The 23,457-nt window shown below is 37.0% G+C and overlaps 1 protein-coding gene across 1 annotated transcript in view; it reads left to right on the top strand.

The window, feature by feature from the left end:
• The first annotated feature begins 491 nt into the window (after positions 1–491).
• The window catches only part of LOC127976212 (V-type proton ATPase subunit B, brain isoform), a 29,099-nt gene continuing 6,133 nt past the window's right edge, over positions 492–23,457 (top strand). Inside the window, exons 1-9 of the mRNA XM_052580484.1 lie at positions 492–731; positions 12,077–12,132; positions 12,599–12,697; positions 12,960–13,053; positions 13,160–13,237; positions 17,471–17,610; positions 21,457–21,558; positions 22,301–22,398; positions 22,495–22,618. Coding sequence (XP_052436444.1) covers positions 623–731; positions 12,077–12,132; positions 12,599–12,697; positions 12,960–13,053; positions 13,160–13,237; positions 17,471–17,610; positions 21,457–21,558; positions 22,301–22,398; positions 22,495–22,618 — 900 coding nt within the window. The 5' untranslated portion in view covers positions 492–622. The remainder of the gene's footprint in view (positions 732–12,076; positions 12,133–12,598; positions 12,698–12,959; positions 13,054–13,159; positions 13,238–17,470; positions 17,611–21,456; positions 21,559–22,300; positions 22,399–22,494; positions 22,619–23,457) is intronic.

Raw genomic sequence — 23,457 nt, forward strand, 5'->3', positions numbered from 1 at the left:
ATTCATGTTAAAGTGATTTTTTTTTTCACAATAGTTTATTTATTTATTATTATTATTATTTTTTTTTTTTTTTTACAAATTTAATCTAAAACCATGACTGTACCAGTGAATACCTATTAAATTAATTATTTTCATTTTATATTTGTAATTATATTAGATAATTATGAAAATGTATTTTCATAAAACGTTTTCATTATTTTTCATTAAAACGTCTTTTTACGGCAATGTTAAAAAGTCCACTGTGTTAAAAAATTATATTCTTATTAACTGGGACAGGCAAACCCCTAGAAATCTTACATTCTTACAACTAGCTACTTTTGGTGTTAAGTGATTTCATGTTAGATAATATTTTATCAGAGGGATTATCTAGTATTTCTCAGTTAGCACTTCTCGCAAGTCATGGAACACAAAAGTGTTAATTCGTGAAAACTGTAAATTCGTGAACACTTGCAGATTCATGCACGCGCTTGTTAGCGCTTACGCGCACGTTTTTGACGTGAGCATGCACGAGTGGTACTTCCTGACCACGGTTGTCATATGACTCCGTCTGTTCATCTGCTCTCAACGCAGATCTGTTTACACTTAGACAATTTAATTTAATAAAAAAATAATAATAGTAACAATGTCTACATTAGTGGCGAATCGGCCCGTGGATCTGAACGGCCCTGAAGCAGCGGCACGGCAGCACGCGCAAGCCGTGGTCAGAAACTACATCTCCCAGCCCAGACTGAGTGAGTGTCGTTAGACTTCATTCATACAGCTAACAGCAGCAACACATCTGGCTTTTCTCTCTAGTTTTAATCTCTTTACTGCTCCTTAATCTGCATTGTGCCTTTGCATCAGAGGCTGAACACCGCCAGGACAGAGCTGATCTATTATCGCTAGTGTTTATAAATGTCATGTTGGAGTCATAGTACAGCTGTCGTGCTAACACTAGATAGATAAGGCTCTTTGTAGTTCATCGATCAGCACTATTTGCCCCTTTTTTATTTTTTAATAATTTCTTGAACGATCATTGTGTAAATAAACCAAATAAGTGTGTCATTTAAACACATTTTAATAAGAAAGCAAAAAACCTTTGGTTTCTAAGCAAGTGTAAACATGCTAAATTAACTAGCTGAGCTGGTCTAAATTTCATTATTTATAACCAGATCGCATGCTCTGATGTGAAATAGTAATTCAAAACTACAGTAACAATATATTTTTGTTAAGATTTTCTTAAGGTTGGTCTTTATATATAACTTAGTATATGATTGTTTGAAGGCTTTGTTTGACTGGATCATTGACGTCCATCAGTTTAGTAGTGGTAATATGATAGTAATTATATTATATGTGCTGTTTAGGTCTGTATTTGGAGAACGGAATGGATGTTTTATGATTTTATTTAAATGTCCTCGTAATAACTAACATAGACACAGAGAGTGATGATCCCTCTCATGTGATGTAATAACGTGACTCCCAGCTGAGCTGGTGCATGATGTGCAATGAGGAACCTTCAGCTCCACACAAATCATGTGACTAATTTGTAACTGTAAAAGTTACATGTTTTTGCTTTATGCTGACTTAAAGCCCTATTTGCATAAGCGTAATCATTTAAAAAAAAATCATAATCTTTTAATTTAAACTGCAATGAAAGTTGCATATTTTCCTCTGGAATAATGCAAATGTATTATATATTACTATCTGCCAGGTCACATAATAGTGTTTTTCATAATGATTTTGTTTGGAAGTTAATTAACAGTTATAAACCAGAAAATATTTGTTTGCCAGGCTCTAATTTTGCAGTGGTTTGTTTGTGAAATTATCACTGGTTCAGCTTCATCTTTGAATCTGCTCATGCTGTTTTAGTCTATCAGAAATATGGGCTACTGAAGAGTGCTTTTCATCCTTGTCCATCACGTCTTTTTAAATTGACTTATTGTGTTCAGCCTAGCTCTGTCTGACTCTTGTCATTTCCATTTCTTGTCAAGGGTTTTGTTGTCAAATTGTTTGCCTTGTCAGACTCAACCTAATAGCATACTGCAAATTGTTTAAAACCCCATGAAAAGCACAGTTTCTTTCCCGTGTGGACATATTTTCCATTAAGTTTGGAGGAGAATTTTTATAAGCTTTGGTTATGATTTGTTATGTCTCCGCCACATGGCTTGTTACTTGTTATTCAGTTGTATGCCACATTAGGGGGAGGGACATTCTTGTTTTTGAGCATTTGATTGGACAAAATGGTGTAGTGCAGAATGAGTCATCAAAATTTTGACGTGACTCCCGTTTTGTAAATTTTAAGACTGTATATATGCTAAAAGTGTATTTTGTCATTGGTTAGTGGCATATAGATGGCTAATCTGAAATTATTTTTGAGATCTGTAGTGCAGTGGACATTTAGACATTTGTTTGATCAGTTTGAAACTTGGCGTTAACAGTAATAAGGAAAACCCACTGAGATGCAATGGTTGCCTAAATGGAGGAAGTAGTCCCTATACTGCTGAAGAACACTTTTTTGATTTCCAGTTGCAAAATTTTGTATTTTTCTCCATTCGTTTGGTTTTACACCACCATTCAAAAGTACATTTATTTATTTTTAAGAACAAAGAAGCTTACTAAGGTTGCAATTATTTGATCAGAACTACTGTAAAACAGTACTGGAAGTATTATTACAACTCAAAATAACTGTTTTCTGTTTTAACATATTTTAAAATGTATTTTCAACAACCATTACTCCAGTCTTCAGTGTCTTCTTGATCCTTTAGAAATTATTTTAATATGCTGATTTGGTGCTTAAGTAACATTTCTGATTATTATCAGTCACTATCACTATACATTTTGATAATTTAATATGTCCTTGCTGAATGAACATGAATTTTTTTAGAACAATTATTTTTTCGAGGGGGGGGGGGGGGTTTCATGGTTTAGTCCTGCTTGAATATACAGAGGAAGTGCATATTTTATTTATGGGGAAGTAGGCATCCTGTGAGTCAAATACTCAGCCTGTTAAAAAGTACTATTATGATCAGTGAACGCTTTCCTATTTTTTTTTCTTTTAGTTTTATATGTGTAGATTTTTGTTCTGTAATAACCTATATTTTGTTCTCTCCATTTCTCACAAAACCTCCCATTATCCTGCATTCAACCTGCTGCGACTTCAGATGACGCCACGCCGTCATAATGTGTTACCGGCGACATCTCTTCGATAACATAATTTGACTCTTGCGTATGATGTTTCAGCACTTGAGTAGTTAATTTTGTTTACCCCTTTAATGGAGAACCTCGCTAAAATTACAGCTTGTCTGGCATCTTTCTCTCATTTTTCCCCTTCACGTGTATTATTGATGTTATTCACTGTAAATCTCATTAATTTAGACCTCAAAACACACTGTCCCACCGAGAAGCACAGGTAGCTTGTTTCTCTTTTTTTTCCTATGAGTGTCAAAGGAAAGCTCAGGCTAAAAGCCTCTTAGCAAACCAGGAAGAAAATAAATTACTTAATGGAAGAATTGAAGCCTTCCCTTCTGAAAGCCAAAGAAGCTGCATGCGTAAAGACCCCCGATTTGAAACGCCCCCCAGAATACTGTTAAAAAAAGCCCCTCTAATGTAGGCATGCCAGATAGCAGCACCATTTTGTGCCTCATCAGTGGCAGAGTGCATGCTGATAGTGGGCTGTGATTGAAGGCAATGAAGACTGATGGGAAGGCAAACACACAGATCTGTACCCATGAGTCCTTGCAGCACCTGATATGCCATCACAGTCGAGAGGCCGTGTCCGTCAGTGCAGGTCTGATTGGTCCCGTTTTGTCATTTAAAAAGGCTGGAAAAAAACCCGAAAGGACCTTCAAGTTTAAAACTTTTTTCTTTCATCTTAAAATGAAAAGGGCACAGCGGAAGGAAAACATTTTTGCGTTTTGTTACGAAACGTTTGGTATGTAGTGAATTCAGATTTAAAGTATATCAAATATTTGCATTTCAGTCGCGCTATTTTTTTCCCACATATTTTTGTTTCACAACTTTGTCGTCGGCTGGTGTGTTTAAGCAATTTGTTAGCATGCTTGTGCCCAGTCAAATTTCCAAGATGCCTGAAGAAACAAACAAACAAAGTAAACGTACAGTGCATTCATCTTTTCTGTGGAAGCAGAGGCCTTTTTTGTCTTAATCACGTCATTGGCAACAAAAGCAATTAACCCAGACTGTCTGTTCGCTTTGTTTTAATGCTGAATAGACGTTTAAATGTGCTGAAAAGACATTCAGCACGGTAATGGTATTTCTGTGAAGAAACAATTACCCGTAATGACATGGTTATAAACAAATCTTTCAGATGTCACAGCCCTCCTTTATTTTATCCACTGTTTCCTGTTGCTAATCCTTTTGTCCGCCTGTAATTAATCAATTGTCGTGACAGTGAAAAAGAAAGCCCGCGGTGGGCGTTCGACTTCATCTTGCCATCAAAGAAAAGTAAATGAAAGACGAGTATAGAATAGTCGACTTTCAAAAATAGTATCCAAGTATATAAAATTATGGACTACTTAGATTGAAAAGAAAAAAAAAAAAGTTCTTATCCCATTATGCACGTCACATATGACACGCTGTTTTTCATGCTTTTTGATCTAGATGTTTTTGTCTTAAAAGAATATTGTATGTTTAAAAAAAAAATCGTATGTGTTTCAATTTATTAGAAATCATAGGCGATAAAGCCAAAGGAAAAAAAAATCTGAAGATAGGTGAAGTTGGAGGAAAAAACCTGACAAAGGACATAACAGAATGTTCAAAATATTACTAATTTACTTATTATGTGTAATTCTTTACATATTATTATTATTATTATTATTATTTACATATTATCTAATTATTTTGTCATAATTATATTTAAATTATGCTTAGAATTTAATTAGTTATTCAAAATATAAGATAAAATTTACGTTAAGGATAGCAATTTATAATCTTATCCATCATAAAACGCCTGATAGAGAGTGTATGAATTGCCCTTCATTGTCTTAAGCATTAAAAACATAAATTAAACATAAAACAAAAAATACTTTTGTATTATTTTGCACTTTATTGCACAGTATACATAATAGGTGTTGAATGCACTTTTAATTCATTAACTGCTTTAAAGTTTTGTTTAGCAATTTTGTATAATATCAAACTTGATTTGAAATATTTTGTTGTTTCTGACATCAAAGTAACTTGAGCATGCCATCCGCATGTCCTCGAACATGATATATGACAAACAGTGTAAACTTCGCTTGTCATGGGGGCCCGCTTTGGACTTTTGTTAAGATCTGTTGCTAGGCAGCATACGGATGAAAACCCGCCTGTCCCTGTAAATCACTCTCAAACTGTTGCAGTAACATTACGGCTGTTTCGATCTATTGTAACTGCACCACTTTGCCACCTCTCCTCGAGAGGCAGCGGGGTTAACCAGCTGTCTCAGTTTAGCTGTCACCCCTTCAGTCTGCATCCCGCCAGGAAACACACACAGATTACAGCTCTTCCCACCATTCCCCCCGCATACACACACACACACATATGCAGTCGTCTGATTACACACGACCCAATCAGTGCATGCGTGTGGGGAGTCCTCCGTCACAGCCTTTGCCTCTACCTGTGGGGTTAAAAGCATTCCTGTTTGATGGGGGTGTCATCACTGTGGAGGTCTTTGTTAGGACAGATGAACAGCCACAATTGCGTGTGTGTGTGTGTGTGTGTGTGCGTGTCTTTATAAGACTTTCTGTGTGTTGCTTGCAGGCCTTGCTTTTGTTTATTTTTTTAACTACTTTTTTTAGTAGTGTTGATAGCATGTCAAGTTATTTTTTTTCTCTCTCCTGCCATTTAATCTTGATGTCATGTTATTCTAAATGTCAGACGGACTCGATGCATCGTTGAAACATCTCTTGAAAAGCGCATTGCATTGTTTTCATTAACAGAGCATTGCCTGACCTGAATGATAAACATACATGGCAAATTATGATTAATCTTGCATTTTTGTAAATATAATTAAGTTGTTTGTTATTTTAGAAGTCAACAGTGAATTATTTGATACTTTGTATTTTACAATTTTTACGTAATTATCAAATTTCTTGCATTTTCTTTGTCAGTGCCTTCTCAGTTCATAATCGTACATTAAAACGTTCTGCTGGGGGATTGTTCGAATTGAATTAGCTAGCACTTTTTAGCTATACAAAGAGGCTATAGTCATCAGTTTGCATGTGAAATCATGAAGGCCTTTTAAACAGTATCTCCGGTTTGTCATTTTTATGCATTCAAAATGATCATCTTTCAACATAGATTTTGCTCAATTTATTTTGATACGTAGTCCACTAAATCCAAAACCTGCCCTTTTTGAGTGTGTAGCACATTGTGCTGTCCGTGCCATAATTGGATTCCCTCTGTTAGCATTGAAGTCCCAGAGAATACCATCAAGGTCCCCTGTGAGCTCTGATTCACTGTCTTTAATACGTCTATCTATTGGTCATCCAACGTTTCTCTTTTTTTCCAAAAAGCATTTTATTGTGTCCCCAAATTTGTACTTTTGTTCAGTGTTCAGCATGTTTCTGAATAGGTGTAACATTGAATTTAGAATCCAGCCGCTATTAAACTTATTTAAAGGACCGCAGCCCTAATTATTGCCACAAAAATATGTTTTATTTTCACAGAAATGTGCTAATGTGTGTTTAATAAAAAGCACAGTACTACGTTTTGTGCCATTTACGTTTGCGACAAAAGGTCGTTATTGAATATTGACCGTACTTGAAGAATAGCTGTGTAATTTCGTAGTGTTTTGGCAGGTGGTTCAGTAAATTTTGCCATTGAACATTGGCTCACTTATACAGCTTAAACAGTCTGTTCATTATTCTCTCAGTCAGAAAGTAGAGGTGTCATATCAAACCATGTGATTTCAGAGTCTCCAAATTATGACTGTGAGTTATGAAGCCATTGCGGTCATTCGATTTTGCTGCGAAATCCACAAAATTGGTATTTTGAGAAATGCACAAATGGCAATCTTTTCTTACAATTCCTTTAGGAAAAACAGTGGTACAATTAAACCCCAGTCTTCACTTTAAACCATGACTTTTCAGAGTGAGATTTCATTTCCCGTCCTTTTGCTTTAGTAGATTGTCCCTGGACGGATACGGACATCTGTCCCCCTCCGACAGGATCAGTCTTTTTCAGTTACGGTATCAAAGACGCCCAATGTCTCAGAATTCATTATCAAGTCTTAATATGTGGGTCTTGTGGGGTAAGTTTAGCGGGTGTCATGGCGGAATTGTGTGAGCCTTGTTTGTCTGTTTAATGACAGTTGCATTCGTGTCGATCTGATCCCAAACATGGGGCAATTAGCGATCTCTTTTATTACGTCTTATGGGAAACCACGGTGCGGATGCTCTGCAAAAAAAAAAAAAAGAAGAAACACAGGAGGATGTGCGTGAATGAGACAAGCCTGGCACCTTAGCCTGTGCTTTTGTATCGTTAATTCAGTTTCAGCGCAACGCTACCGGCCGGCCCCAAAAAAACGCCTGTCCCACCGTGCTCCCCCCTCGCCGTCAGCGCTTCTCTTTCACAGCAGAGATGGAAATGTGTTGGAATGCTCCATGCCTCCTTTCAGCGGCACTTGAATGGGCCCTTTAGTATTTCACACCAAGGTGTCCTTCAGGGCGCGGGGTCAGGCTACCAAAACAGCTTCTACCGGCGGATTAGAACCAATTAACATCTCGGCACACAAAAGGGCCTGGCAGCTCCACAGGCCTCACGTTGACCCGCGCTGGTGTTGCATGCCTAGCCCTCAGACCGGCGCACTCATACTCAAGTGTCCTGGGAGGGGTGGGGAAAGTTTTTCAAGGCTAATGGGAAATGTTGCTACTTCACACCATGTGAATGTATAGCCATTTTTTAATCTTTATTTTACAAGGCCTCTTATGAGGCACTGAGTCCTCTGTGTGTGGAGTTGAAGTGGGCCGCCATCTTCATCAGAGATCTGGAAGGCGATTGGCTCATGGTTTGGCAGGGTCGTTTCATCGCCCTCGTTTAGATTTTTTTTAATAAGCAACTGTTTTGCAGGTTTTCTTACACTGTGTTCATATATGTAGAGCTGTGCATTTGTTCTGCATATTTAGATTAGTGTTAATTTTCGCTTCCGTTGTTTGACAAAAAAACAAGCCGTGCGTGTCCTGCATTGGACGAGCCGATTAGCACCTGTGTGCCTTCATTTAGCGTTCGTCTAATGTTGTGCACAATATCAGAGCATGTCATGAGCTTTGTTTGAGTAAAGATTTCAGCTCCTCACTGTTTTCCATTAGCAGTTTGCGTTGCGTTTGAGAGACTTTTAAGGGGTTGATGTACAATTATATGGCCGCAATTTTCCAGCCTCGTAATTATGATCACCTCTCAGTAAATAGACATATGTATCTCCTTTGAAACATATGGGCAATTTGTAGGGTAAGTGTAGCTATTAAATCCATTTTATAAGCACCTCCCTGTGAAGCACATACTGCAATTTGTCTGGGTTGAGGCAAAAAGGACGGAGGGAAGGAAAAGCCATAATGTCTTGAAAAATGATGGAATTTGCAGGAAGTGTGCGTTTTAGTGTGTTCGCAAATTTGCGGAACGCATCAGTTTTTGTGTGTTTTGAGAGAGAGCGAATATTCAGTGTTAGGGCGATTTGACTACTGTTTTTCTTTCACTGTAATAACGGCAATTATGAGACTAATCATTTATTTAGGGAAGACGTGTCATTCAGGGAATCATCATAATGGGAGACGAGGTCTTTCACCTGCGCAGCTAATATCTTTTTTTGTGAGATTTCTTGTTTTATTAGACATATTTCTTTTTTTCCTCTGAACTTTACTTTAGTATGCCAAATAGAAGACCACATGTAATGTGCCTTTTTTGTTTATTACATTGTGCAATGTATACTACTGATGGTAAAAGAGGATACTGGAAAACAACACTTAAATGAACATTTTAATATCAGTTAAGTTTTTTTAATTATGCTTTGTTGAAGATTATCCGGTTTCCATAGGTTTTATTTATGTATTTACTTTTTTAAGGAATTTTTTTATACCTCAAACGTTTGAAGGGGTGTGTGTGTGTGTGCGCGCGCGTGCATGTGTGTACATTTAATCCTTGCAAGGCAGTATCTGAAATTGAGGCAGTTCTTCTTTTGTAGCCAGTGGACAGTATTAATTAATCAAGGTACTCTTAGTTAATTTTAGACACATTTATCTCCATTCATTGATAGAACTACAGTGCAGCCGCAGAGGAGAAACACAGCAGATGCCTGTCATTTAATAACTGTGATACTTCTCAGCTCGATAATAGATTGTCACAAGACCTTTAAATCTTTTTTTTCCACACAATATTCATAGAGGAATTTGTGAAAGCAGGGGGCCCCATGGGATTTTAGCACAGTTCTTCCATTGTTCCTCTGGCTTTATTTACGCAGAAACTAACCACAAACAACAAAAATACAAAAAAATAAGCCATAGATAAAGAAAAAATATCTGAAAAGGGGAAAAAACACAAAAGGATGGAACTTCGTTTCTCTCTTTCAACCTTCCTTTTCTCCTCATGCAGCCAGTAAGGAAAGTAAGGATGTGCAGGTGTGTGTGTGTGTGTGTGTGTGTGGGAAACTGCAATAGTGCATTGACAAATGATTCTGCTGTCTGAAGCCTAATTAGTGGCATAGTGTCTGCTTCCCGTGGGGCTGCTGTGCTGGGTGTTAGAGACAGTCCATTCTCATTTGCTACTGCCTTTGATATCAGACCACAGACTGACGGTGCACAAAAAACCGGCACACTGAGGCGTGATGGACGACCCAGAGCAGACAAAGCTGACTCTTCTCCATCTAGCGTGCATCGTCTTTCTCTTTCACACATGTATACACGCACGCTGAAACAAAGTGAAGGACACACACCAAATTGGCTCCTGTGACAGGACGGCTAATGTTTTCCCATGCAAAGTAAAAGGCCAAAGTATGAGACCACTCCCTCTGCTGCTAATAACAGCCCACCCAGAGCATGCACCTGCAGTCTGGGCCAAAAAAATGAGCTGGCTTTTTATAAAAAATACTTCAGTGTTCATGAAAAAAGTGCTTTTTATATTGAGGAAATATAAAAATGTTTTGCTTTTGCATCATTCGATTGGACAGTAAAGAAGGTACTGCGATGTTGTAAATCAGATTCAAATCTTTCTCACATACAGTAGATGAGCATCACAGCCCGGTAAGACTGCTTTAAATTACAGTAGCAAGTAACATTGGGGGTTGACTGTTTTTAAGACACTAAGAGCAACATGAATATTTTTCAAGATGCTTAAATTCATTCATGAGATCTATGTTTCCTTATGTTTTATTATGTATTATATCTTTTCATGTTTTCCATAAACTACAATTACATTTTTTGGGAGAATTTGGAATATCTGGGAAAATGTTAGAATTTTTAGAATTTGGAATATTTGTTGGGGAAAAACATTTGAAACTTGACACTGACCAAAAATACTTGGTGTATTTTTAAAAGCACTTATTATATTAAGTAATTGGGGGGAAAATGAAGTTGATCTTTTTTTCTTGAATATTTTTACTAATAGTTTGGACAGGAAAGAAGGCATTTTGATATGTTGCAGGTCAGACTTGAACCTTACGTCCCAGATGAGCCCCACAGCTCCAGTAATTAGCCATTTATTTTCGTTGTTATATTTTGGGCATACTATTCTTGCTCTGATTCATAGTTTAAGGACAGACTGTCTGTAGTGATTCAGGAGTCACATGAGCCCCAGTCACAATAGAGGAAAAAAAGTGAGTGATAGACAGCCCAAAAAAGAAAATGCTCATCTTCTACTCAGTGTCATGTTGTTCCAAACTTATATGTGTGACGTGACATAAAGCCAAGTATGGTGACCCATACTCAGAATTCATGCACGAACCCATCCAAAGTGCACACACACAGCAGTGAACACACACACACACACACACACACTGTTAACACACCCGGAGCAGAGGGCAGCCATTTATGCTGCAGTGCCCAGGGAGCAGTTGGGGGTTCGGTGCCTTGCTCAAGGGCACCTAAGTCTTGGTATTGCCAGCCCGAGATGCAAACCTACAACCTTAGGTTTAGGAGTCAAACTCTCTAACCACTAGGCCACGACTTCCCACTTTGCATTTCATGCATCTCTATCTTATGCAGAACACAAAATAAAATGTTATAGAATGTTTGATAACCACAAAGTTTCAGTTCCCTTTGACTTCCATTGAATCTGTTGTCCATATACAATGTAAGTCAGTGGGAACCAAAACTGTTTAATTGTCAACATTCTTTAAAATATCTTCTTTAATGTTCCACAGAAGAAAGAAAGTCACAAAGGTTTGGGATGGCACGAGTTGAGCAAATAAATCGTGACTTCTGGGTGGACTTTGCCTTTAAAGTGACATCTGTGCCCCATTCTCCCTGGCCTGTTCAACCCAAAGATAGCTCATCCTGTCACCCAAAAATTAGTGTTTTTGTTTATATAGGCTATATGAGACTTTTTTGGCACCTGGAACCATGAAAAAGTAATCTGAGCCAAGTAATTGTCCCTCATGGAACCGAGTGAAAGATGTCATCCCCCATCGTGACATCTGCTGAAAAGCCGCCTTGAATGTGCTAACGGTGTTCTTCTAGCCCTGACATTTGGACATGGAAATTTATGAAAGCCATTTAGAATACTCCAGTAAAGGTCACTGTGTACAATTAGATGCACAGGTGTCAAGAGAAAGAGTCCTCATTTCAATGTGATTGTAGGCTTTTGTAGCAAATTTCATGCACTTTATTGGTCACAGCTAGTGCTTGCAGTCGCTGTGTGTGTTTGTGTGAGTGTGTGTAAGTGTGTCTGTACTCATGCCTGTCAAAAAGCTGTGCGGCAACCTAGAATCAATAAAAGTTTGTCTGTTTAGTAATTGCATGTTTAGTACTCAAGGGCGTCTCAAATTATCAAATAAAAATGCAAATTGAAGGTGTAAATTTTAATATTAATTTTCTGGTCTTAGCTTTCTTTTGCAGGTCACAAAAATGTTTGTTGTGTTTGTTTTAACATTGTGTTTCATTTTTGACATCCTCAGCCTATTCTACTGTGTCTGGTGTAAATGGGCCACTGGTTATTTTGGACAATGTCAAAGTAAGTCCTTTGTCTGTGTTTATTAAAACTAAACTATTTCAAAATATGAGCATTTTAAACTGACTTAAAAATTACAAAAAGTAAAGGAGGACTTTTTTATGTATAAATTTAATTTAAATCATTTTATAATTAAACTTCTGAACATTAAATTTTGGATAAAATGGTCATTTATGTTTAATAACATACTGTTCAAAATTTTGTTGTTGAAAAGATTTATAAATGGTTTTGAAAGACGGCTCTCATGCTCATCAGGATTGCATTGACTTGATCAAAAATAGCTGTGAAATTGTATAAAATTGAAAATGTTTTTTTATATACTTTCAAATGTAATTTATTCCTGTTATGGTACAGTTGTACGGAGTTTAAGTTAAATTCACAAATTGACTCTAAACAATAAATTGACTTTTAAATGGTTGTTTGCATATTGATCCTTATCTTCATCTCTGACTTTGTCATGTTCCTCTAGTTTCCACGTTTTGCAGAGATTGTGCACCTTACCCTACCTGATGGGACCAAGAGGAGCGGGCAGGTTCTGGAGGTCATTGGCACCAAGGCTGTTGTTCAGGCAGGTTTTCATTTAAAATAGTCTAATTTATTGAGATAGTGAATTGGTGGGTTTTTGTTAAATGTGAGTCAAAATCCTCGCACTTAAAAGAACCAAAGACTTAAACTACTTCAGGTTGCGTGCATTGAATTTATTTAATACACAAGTTTCACAATTATAATATAACTATTTTCTATATATATTTGTTAGACATCAATATTTGCAGTATCTAAGGTTAATATCAGGTCATAACTGAAAAATATTTACATTTTGTGCCCATCAGGTGTTTGAAGGCACCTCAGGCGTTGACGCTAAGAAGACCGCGTGTGAATTCACTGGTGACATCTTGCGCACACCTGTGTCTGAAGACATGCTTGGTAAGCATATATAACTGACGCTTTTGCAGCCTATGTCATCACTGTCTTTATGTGTCTTCTAACCAATACAGACAGACATCATGAAAAACTTGCCATTTTTTCTCAGGACGTGTTTTCAACGGGTCAGGTAAACCAATTGACCGGGGTCCTATTGTTCTGGCTGAGGACTATTTGGACATCAATGGTAAGAGACTGTTTTCTTGAGTTTTCTCACATAGATGACTGAACAGTACTGTGATTTTATTAACTCTAGAGGTTTAGTATATTTGAGGTAAACCTTATTTTATGTTTTAGCTGCACATCTTTGCTGATTAGTCTGCCACCAGCCATGTTAAATGTCCTTTGTCTTTGCGTTTGTGTGGCATGCACACAGCTTAGTTTAGAGGCCAGCATGCCAGAATATGTTCATCAATGCTTTAAATTCCTCCTTGTTGGTATTTGAAATTTTTGAGAGGTTGAATGGGAATTTTTGTGTGCTTTTTAAGCCATTTACTGACCTCATGACCCTGATCTCTGCTAAGCTGAAATGGCAAAGGTGATCTTTTGAGCAATCAAAGGTATACAATGGTGATTCAGGGCAATGTTTGAATGAGCCGAACAGATAAGAGGGGGCGTAATAAAAGGTTGATCAGGCCTCAAGGTCACACCACTCCAGATTTAACGAGAAAACGGTTTTCTAAAATATAAGCCTTCATCATTTGTCATGGCCAATGTGGATAGTTTTGCCTTAAGAAAATCTTTTTTTTTCTCCTTTAGCCTTCTTTTCCTTCTTTAGAAACAGAAGTTGTACTTTGTAGACTCTTAAGTACCATATTTTTTCTTGCTCAGGTGAGTTCACTCTGCTCTAGGGCTGCCCCCCAATAGTCGACCAGAAAAGGCTTGGTCGACCTACATTTTATTAGCCGCTTAGTTGCAGGAAAAAAAAATCCACTGGCAAAGTCACGCAGTCCTTGACTGAGAGATCATTAATGGCTGGTTTAATACAGTACATCGGGCAGGACATCCAAATGCTCGCCTATCATTCATTGACCTCAAATATAGCTTATTATCTAAAATATGTAAGTAGCAGCAACTTTACATGGCCACTCAATCTAATGTTAACATAGAAAAATTTGCGCTGTTCAAGTGTGGAAGAGTGGAAGCTGAACATAGTGAGCTCACTGCAGGACAGATGGAGGTGCCGATGTACTCACTTTTTCCTAAAATACTTGTCATTTTTGGCCAAACAGATATGAGTAATACACCTTTAAATCTGTAAAGACTCTACATTTATTTTCATGCACTCACAATAATACAAACAAAACACGCTTTTTTTTTAAATAATGAAAGCAAACAATGATGCACTTTCTGCCATCTCGGTCTTTGTGAACTTGAGCACAAAACTCGGTGTAGCTTATATCTTTGCCTTACAGACATTAAAATATATCTATATAGAGTGAAATCTTTTCAAATGAATCAATTCAAATGAAAAAAACAAATATTCTCAGATTATACTAGTGATGGGTCATTCTTGAACAAATCGTTCATTTTGAACAAATCTTTAATGTTACTCGGGAAGAACGAGTTATATCGGGGAGTCATTCATTCACGCATTCGCAATATTCTATATGTTCTGTACTGGAATAAGTCTAGTTCACCTGTTTCAGTCAATGCAGTCTGAGCTGGAAAGAGAATTGATTAGTTCATCTCATGAGTCTTTCGGGTTTTCGAGTCGTTCCTTAAAGGGTTAGTTCATCGAAAAATCATAATTATGTAATTTATAACTCACCTTCATGTCGTTCCAAACCCGTGAGACCTCCGGTCATCATTGGAACACTGTTTAAGATATTTTAGATTTAGACTGAGAGCACTCAGTCCCTCCTTTGAAACTGTGTGTACGTTATAATGTCCAGAAAGGTAAGAAAAACATAATCAAAATAGTCCATGTGACATCAGAGGGTCAGTTAGAATTTTTTGAAGCATCGAAAATAGCATTTTGGTAGCAAAAATAGCATTGTCTTCTCTTCCGTGTCTGTTGTGAGAGAGTTCAAAACAAAGCAGTTTGTTATATCCGGTTCACGAACGAATCACTCGATGTAACCGGATCTTTTTGAACCAGTTCACCAAATCGAACTGAATCATTTTAAACGGTTCGCGTCTCCAATAAGCATTAATCCACAAATGACTGAAACTGTTAACTTTTTTAATGTGGCTGACACTCCCTCTGAGTAGAAACAATCCAATATCCCAGAGTAATTCATTTACTCAAACAGTACACTGACTGAACTGCTGTGAAGAGAGAACTGAAGATGAACACCCAAGGTTAGTGATGGGTCTAGAATGATACCTAAGTTTATAACAGTAGCCGATGGAAAAATAGAAATAGCGTCAAATATTAAAATGTCTCTTTTACTCAAGTTCAGACTAAGAAAATTTGAATGTAGCCAATCCTTTAACTCACTGACACATGAAAGTGAAAGTCGTGACATTTGCCAAGTATGGTTACCAATACTCGGAATTGGTGCTCTGCATTTAACCCATCCAAGTGCACACACACAGCAGTGAGAAATGAACACACCGTGAACACACACCCGGAGCAGTGGGCAGCTATAGATCCAGCACCCGGGGAGCAACTGGGGGTTCAGTGCCTTGCTCAAGGGCACTTCAGCCATGGATATTGAGCGTAGAAGAGAGCGCTTTTTTTCATTCACTCCCTCCCACCTACAACTCCTGCCAGCAACGAGACTCGAAGCGGCGACCAACTAGTCTGGCTCTCTAACCATTAGGCCACAGCTGCCCCATGAAGATAAGGATGTCATTGACTGGGTAGAATCTGGTTGACAAGCAGTATATATCTGGATGTCATCAGCATAACAGTGGTAGTTAAAACCATGATAATGGTCCAATAACTGAGCCTTGGGGAACTCTTGTTTGAGCAAGACAGTAGGAGATTTGGAGTTGTACAGTGAGATGAAGTATTGCCTGTCTGTGAGATATGAGGAGAACCAGGATAATGCAGAACCTGAGATGCCAACTTCTGCAAGGCGAGAGAGTAATATCTTATGCAAAATATTATCAAAAGCTGAGCTAAGGTCAAGTAATAAAATAATTGATAAACTGCCTGAATGGCTAGAAAGAAATAGATCATTGAAAATCATTGAAAATCTTTACTAGCGCATCTTCCGTACAGTGCTGTGTGCGAAAACCAGACTGAAAATATCAAAGAGATTGTTGCGAGCTAGAAATGACTGCAGCTGAGAGGCAACAGTCTTTTCCATGATTTTAGATACAAATGGCAGATTAAAGATTGGACGGTAGTTTGATAGATTAACAGGATCCAGATTAGTTTTGAGTGAGATAGGAACACTTGAAGAAATTAAAGACATGTTGATAGATGGGGCAGAAATAACAGGGATACAGTGCTCCAGGAGAAAAGTAGGTGCAGGGTCTAGTCGGCTTGAAGGGGAATTTGATTTCTGTATTACATCAGCAATTAGAGATTGATTAGTTAACAATTAAAAATTGTCGGTTCTTCATCAAAAGTCCCACATAAAACATCCGACTTTCCCTGAAACTGGTGTAAAAAAGTACAACACAAATCTTCAGATTCATGTTGGCTGATACTATGATTTTGTGCCTGGATTAGTTTGCTTACCATTCTAAATATGGCTTTAGGCCTATTATTAGCTTTGTTAATGATGCTGGAGAAATGAGAAGAGCGGGCTGCATTCAAGGCAGTTTTGTAGTTCTTGATGTAATCAGAATAAACAAGATAATGGACAGTTAAACCTGTTTTCCTAAAAAGATGTTCAAGTTGTCTGCTTTTTGCTTTCATAGCACGAAGCTCTTTATTAAACCAAGGAGAGGAGTGGGACATGGGAACAGACCTGGTTCTAATTGGAGCATACTCATCCAGGATATTAGAAATAAGAGAATAGATCAGAGATAGGAATAGCCAGACAACTAACGGAGAAATTATTTAAACCAGATGTACAGACCTGATCAAGTGAATGACCGTGAGTGTGAGTTGGAAAGTTAATGCTCTGAATAAGATTGAAACCAGTACAGTCCAGTACAGTCAATAATTGAGCAGTATTAGAGCAGACAGTGTCGACATGGATGTAAAATTCACCAAGTAGGATAACCTGGGACTACACAGAACAGGCTAATGTTAGCAATTGACTGAGTTCTGACAAGAATTCAGTTTGCTGCTTGGGTGGTCTGTAAATCAGTATAACTATAACTGTGGTAAGCGTTATGCATGTTCTTGAGCGCTTATTATGCTATGTAGGCTATTAAAGGCTCATAATAATGATTTAAATGGTTTAATAATAAATGTACAATTAGTCGACTAATGCTTAAAATTAATGACTACTAGTCGACCAGAAAAATCCTAAATTGAGGACAGCCCTACTGAACTCCCTTTGACTATTCGTAGGTCAGCCCATCAACCCTCAGTGCCGAATCTACCCTGAGGAAATGATCCAGACGGGCATCTCTGCTATTGATGGTATGAACAGTATCGCTCGTGGACAGAAGATCCCCATCTTCAGTGCTGCTGGGCTACCACATAATGAGGTGTGTTTTAACGGCACTGCCAACATTATTTGGCTGATATAGGTGGCAGGTTGTTTCTGTTTTGAGTTAAGATTAAGATACTAGAAAATTATGAAATGAAATATTGTTCTGTCATGATTTTCTTCTTATATATATATATATATATATATATATATATATATATATATATATATACATACATACATACATACATACATACACACGCACACACACACACACACACACACACACACACACACACACACACACCTACCAAGGCTGCATTTATTTGATCAAAAATATTGTATTGTCAAATATTATTACAATCTAAAATAACTCTATATATTTATTCATATATATTTTAAAATGCAAATGCAAGTTTCCTAATGTTTTCCTAATAAAAATTCCTGTAATTATCCATTTTTATCGGTGTTCAGAAATTAATAATGGTTATGATTAATGTTAACTGTTTTTCCTGCTTTTTGTGAACATTTTTCTTTTACAGAATTCTTTGATTTAATAAAAAGAACAGCACTTATTTGTAAAAGAAATCTTTTACATCATGAATGTTTTTACTGTCACTTTTGGTCAATTTAACACGTCTTTGCTGAATAAAATAATTATTCATTTATTACCTCAGACTTTTGAATGGTGATGCATTTCCACAAAAATATTAAGCATTAAAAGAAAAGATTATTGATATTGGATAGTTATTTGGCCTGACCAGTATATTTCATTATCACTAGCACACATTTCCAGTACTTTTGTTTTTAACGCATGGCCACATTATTCACCTTGTCTTTGCATTCAACTAGCTAGATTTGAACTTTCTCTGAAATGCACTGCAGGAATGTGTCTTTCTACAGAACCCAATTCAGGAATCGATGATACAATACTGACCGTGCGGCTTGCCAGTGTGTTTTAATTATTTTAATTAAACCTAGAGGGATTTATTTAAATTCTCTCATTTGAAGTGTTGTGATCAAATTTAGCACTTTATTGTGCAGCAGTGAGGCAGCCTCAGCGCTTTTTTCTGTATTATGCTCGCCAGTGAGACAATTCAGTGTGATTAACGTTAATTCGAGAGGGATCTGTAATTGATTTCACCCTGTGGTGTTTCTGTGGAAACAGTGAGGTGGGTCAGAGTTTGTTTCATCACATTCTCCACTCGTGTGAATGCGGTAGGAAGCGGTATGATTTCGAGAGCTCTAGAGTAAGCAGACAAAACCAACCACTTAGTACTGATCAATACATTCAGTACATGCTTTAGGTCAGTTGGTTTGTTTAGTTCCAAGATGAGTATGATGTCCTTGCTGAACTGAATGATAAGAATCATAAATGATTCCTCAAACTTTCAGATGACATAGCAGAGGTCATAAAGTATTTCTTTGCCACCAACTAAGTATTTCATGAACGGATGAGGGAAAATACACACAGAAACCTAACTTTCAAGGCTTTTAGTGAGGGATAACCAAGTATGCAACTCCACATAGTTTATTATTATGTAGAGGCTGCTTAAGTTTAAGTCATTTCTGTCTCACAAATAGGCTCTTGTAGCAATGACTGTAAACTGCCAAACTCATCTGCCGTCATGCTGGAAAATGAATGCAATAACCCACGACATGAGCTGTTAAGGATATAAGTAGGCTGAGTAGGAATAGTAGGAAGTGTGGGAAGGTCAATGATTTCTATCATTTTGTATCATAGCTAGTTTACTAGTCCCTAGAGTCTATTTGACTCTCATAACTATAATTATTTTGTGTGAAGCATGTTTTGTGAACTAGTTTTTCGTAATTCAAGGTCAAATAATCTTTAAGCCTCACAGCCTCGTTTTAGCCTCAGTTGGAGTTATAAAATGACAGCACCCAACTTCAGTCAAGGCCTCAAACCTTCAAAGACACGTACTTTACCAGAGTTTTAGAATCTCCTCAGTTCTGAACTCAAAAGAAGAACATGAATAATTCTCAAACCATTGACTCTATATTATCTCTATTATGTACGTTTTCAGTTGATTGTATATTTTGCACCATTTCAAAGGTTTTCTTTTTCTTCTGCTACATAATCAGGATGGTTAGTTACTGTGTATGTCCTCTCAGTTATTTAGATATAATATTGTATGTACGATATACATTCAATAGAAAAAAGCATATTTTCTTTTCTTGGGTCCAGTCGCAGATATGAGAGATCTTTATTAGATATGCCACTCTATTGCATATTTTCTTGGTAATTGGCAAATGAGGCTTTCTATACATCCTCTTTCTATACACATGTTGATGTTTTGTGATAAGTACTGGCTGGTTCACTCAACCCTGAGATTTTAACACCCAAGAGCTGTTTTCTCCAAACCATCAACCAGACCATTAACAGCCTTAAAGTCATACAAACAAGCAATAATAATAAATCACAACACTTTTGGGCTTTTCACACTGGGTTTTTGTCCTTTTAAACCCTTTGTTAAGGCCCTGTAAAGAACGTGAATATAGTCTATTAAAACCAACACCAGACCAAGGTTAATTCTGCTTTTACGCTGCTTTTTGAAAAGTATACATATTGAAATTGTTCTGCTAGAATGTTGAAGCGAGTTAATTCCATGCCTAAAGAAACCTGTACCAGGTCTGAAAGAGTGAATCGTCAACTATACACATGCAGGAAGGAAGAGTATTGAATTCTGTCATGGCAATGAGATGAATAGGACAATAGTTAATGAATCAGGTTAAACTGGGGGGAAAATGTACTGTTTTCAGTGTATAGGCTTTGAAAAGAGAATAGAGCTCTGGTGATTGTCAGTTATGAAGATATATGATCAAAAGCCAAGGTTGAATGGTGTGAACTTCCAACAGCCCAAGTGTAAAGAGGGTTTCAGTGTCTCGCTAATGAAGGCGCTGTGCTGTGATATAAAAGTTTCTCGTTTCATTAAACAGGAGTCGTGGGGTCACAGCCGGCTTTATCCCCTCAGAGAAACAGGTGTTCTGGGTCAGAGTTCAGACAGGGGTCAGGCTGGATTAGACATCCAGGACCATTACATTAAGTGATAAGCATGAAATTCCTCATGCTTGTGGTCTTAATCTCTTTGTTGCAAATACACACATATATTTATAGTCCATTATAGAAACTCACTCAAATTTGATGTTCATTTTAGCCCCATAGTATGTTAATGTTCAACATGCTAAACAGAATATAGTATCAGATATTTCATTTTTGTTTCTATAATTGAATTGTTTTTTTTTCTTATCGATCAAAATGAGGTTTAATATCAGAGATTCAAATAATATACTGTACACTACTGTTGAAACTTTTGCCATCAGTATGACTTTAATAAAAGAATGTATTATATTAATCAAAAGTGACAGTAAATACATTTATAATGTTACAAAACATTTCCATTTTAAATGAATACTGTTTTACTATCATGTTTCCGCAAAAATATTAAGGAGCACAATGTGTTTCAACATTGTTAATAATAAGAAATATTTCTTGAGCAACATATTAGAATGATTTCTGACACATCATGTGACACTGAAGACTGGAGTACTGACCGATGCCACCACAAAAATAAATTACATAAGTATACATGAATATAAATATATATATATATATATACATACATACACACACACACACACACACACACACACACACATTACAGTATGTTAAACTATAAAACTGTTATTTTAAATTATAACTACATTTCACAATAGTGTTTTTTACTGTATCTTTATCAAATAAATGCAGCCTTAGTGAGCATAATGACCACTTTTTTCAAAAACATTGAAACTTACCTGACCCCGTTTTATATATATATATGTTTTCTTTTGAATCAAATTGGACAATAGTAATTCTTTTTGTTCTGTGCTTTTTGATTGGTAGATTGCTGCCCAGATTTGTCGTCAGGCTGGTTTGGTGCAGAAATCGAAAGATGTGATGGACTACAGTTCAGAAAACTTCGCTATTGTCTTTGCTGCCATGGGGGTGAGATGTTTTCTGTCTTTATTTGTGCCAGTTTTCAACTATGTGGTTTTTTTTATTCTTATCATGGTTCCTTGCGTGTTCATTTTCTTTACAACAGTAAATCTTGTTTTACATCTAGGTCTCTATACATGGCTCAAGTGTTTGCATGTATTTCTGAACGCTTGTGTAAAATGATCCTCTCAGTGGACGGAATGTAAAACTGTGTCCATTTTGTGTGAGTGGGTGAATGTTGGTCCTTGTAGGTGTCTTAATCCTGGTTCTCAACACCACCTTAACCTTCCGCCCTCACCTGTCTGCTTCCTTCCCAAACCTTTGTTATTGTCACCTGAGTGGCTACGGTCTGTCCTCTCAGACAGGTATTACCTGTGTCAGGTGTCAGCTTCACCTGTGTATTCAAGTGTGGAGGGCTTCCATTAACCCATGCTTGAAATGTCACTGACCCAGCCTTGTGTCCTGTGGCTGCTGGGCTCCCAGTGCAGACTCGTGTCTAATGCATTCACTTTTGACGCACTGTAACTCTATATCTTGCTTTTATGTGCAGGGTGGTCAAAAAGCCAAACCTTTTATAAAAGGAAAAGGATTTTCCTTTGCCAGGAAATGTACTTCAAGAGGTCATTTTGAACTGAATAGTGGAGATTTTGGTCGAACAATGAACAAGAAATTACCTGACATTGTCAGTTCGCTAGAGTCTGATAAAACAGGAAGTGAAGGTCTTAGTCTGGATTTTTTTTTTTAATCCCAGGTCAACATGGAGACTGCACGTTTCTTCAAGTCAGACTTTGAGGAGAACGGTTCTATGGACAATGTGTGCTTGTTCCTGAACCTGGCCAACGATCCTACGTGAGAATTCATTTAAATGACCTCTTTCCTCTTATGTAATGCATTTTGAATAACATGGATATTGACTCTTTGAATCTTTTGAATTGTTCTATGTAGCATTGAACGCATCATCACTCCGCGTCTGGCTTTGACCACAGCGGAGTATCTAGCTTATCAGTGTGAGAAGCACGTGTTGGTCATCCTCACAGACATGAGCTCCTACGCAGAGGCTCTGAGAGAGGTAAGGACGATATCATATCGATAAAATCATTTCCTATAATGAATGTCAGAATCAAGGGCCATTAACATGCAAGAGCCTCAGATTTTTGAGAAAAGTAGATTTTAATGTACTTGCATAAACATATACTTAAAATTGCTCAAACCTCATTTGCCTTTTCCCCCAGTGGAATAAAATAGTAAACGTGCACTTTTCCATATTACAAAAATGCATGGTGATCCCTGACTGTAGTATGGTTTTACACTTTAGTTCAAAAGTTTGGGATTGGTAAGGGATTACTTCATTAAAACATTTCTACAGCAAATACATTAAATTAATCACAAATGAAAATAAAAACTGTAAATATATATACAGTATATCTTGAGCAGCAAATCAGCATATTAGAATGATTTTAGAAGGATCATGTGACACTGAAGACTGGAGTGATGATACTGAAATTAAGCTTTAACATCATAGGGATACATTACATTTTAAAAATATATTAAAATACATACAGTCGGTTTAAATTGTAACAATATTTCACAATACATTTGAGTCGAATAAAGGCAGCTTTAGTGAGCCTAAAAGGCTTGGAATATATTTCAGCGGGTTTGTATTGGTAAACGGACAAGCTGTAAGAACATGCATTTTCTTAAGGATGTATGTCTTTTATTTATTAAATCTTGTTATAGTGAATTCAGCCATTTCAACAGACATGGTTGAAGGTCTCCTTTACAGAGTCACAATGCACTTGAATCTCATATAAACAGTTCATATTGACATTTTATAGCTATAAAAGCATTCAAGGGAAAAGTAGGTTTTTCTATTAGATGCAAGGGCAGGCAAATCTGAAACACCTTCTG

Source organism: Carassius gibelio, chromosome B17 (assembly GCF_023724105.1).
Source record: "Carassius gibelio isolate Cgi1373 ecotype wild population from Czech Republic chromosome B17, carGib1.2-hapl.c, whole genome shotgun sequence".
In the NCBI taxonomy this organism is placed as follows: Eukaryota; Metazoa; Chordata; class Actinopteri; order Cypriniformes; family Cyprinidae; genus Carassius; species Carassius gibelio.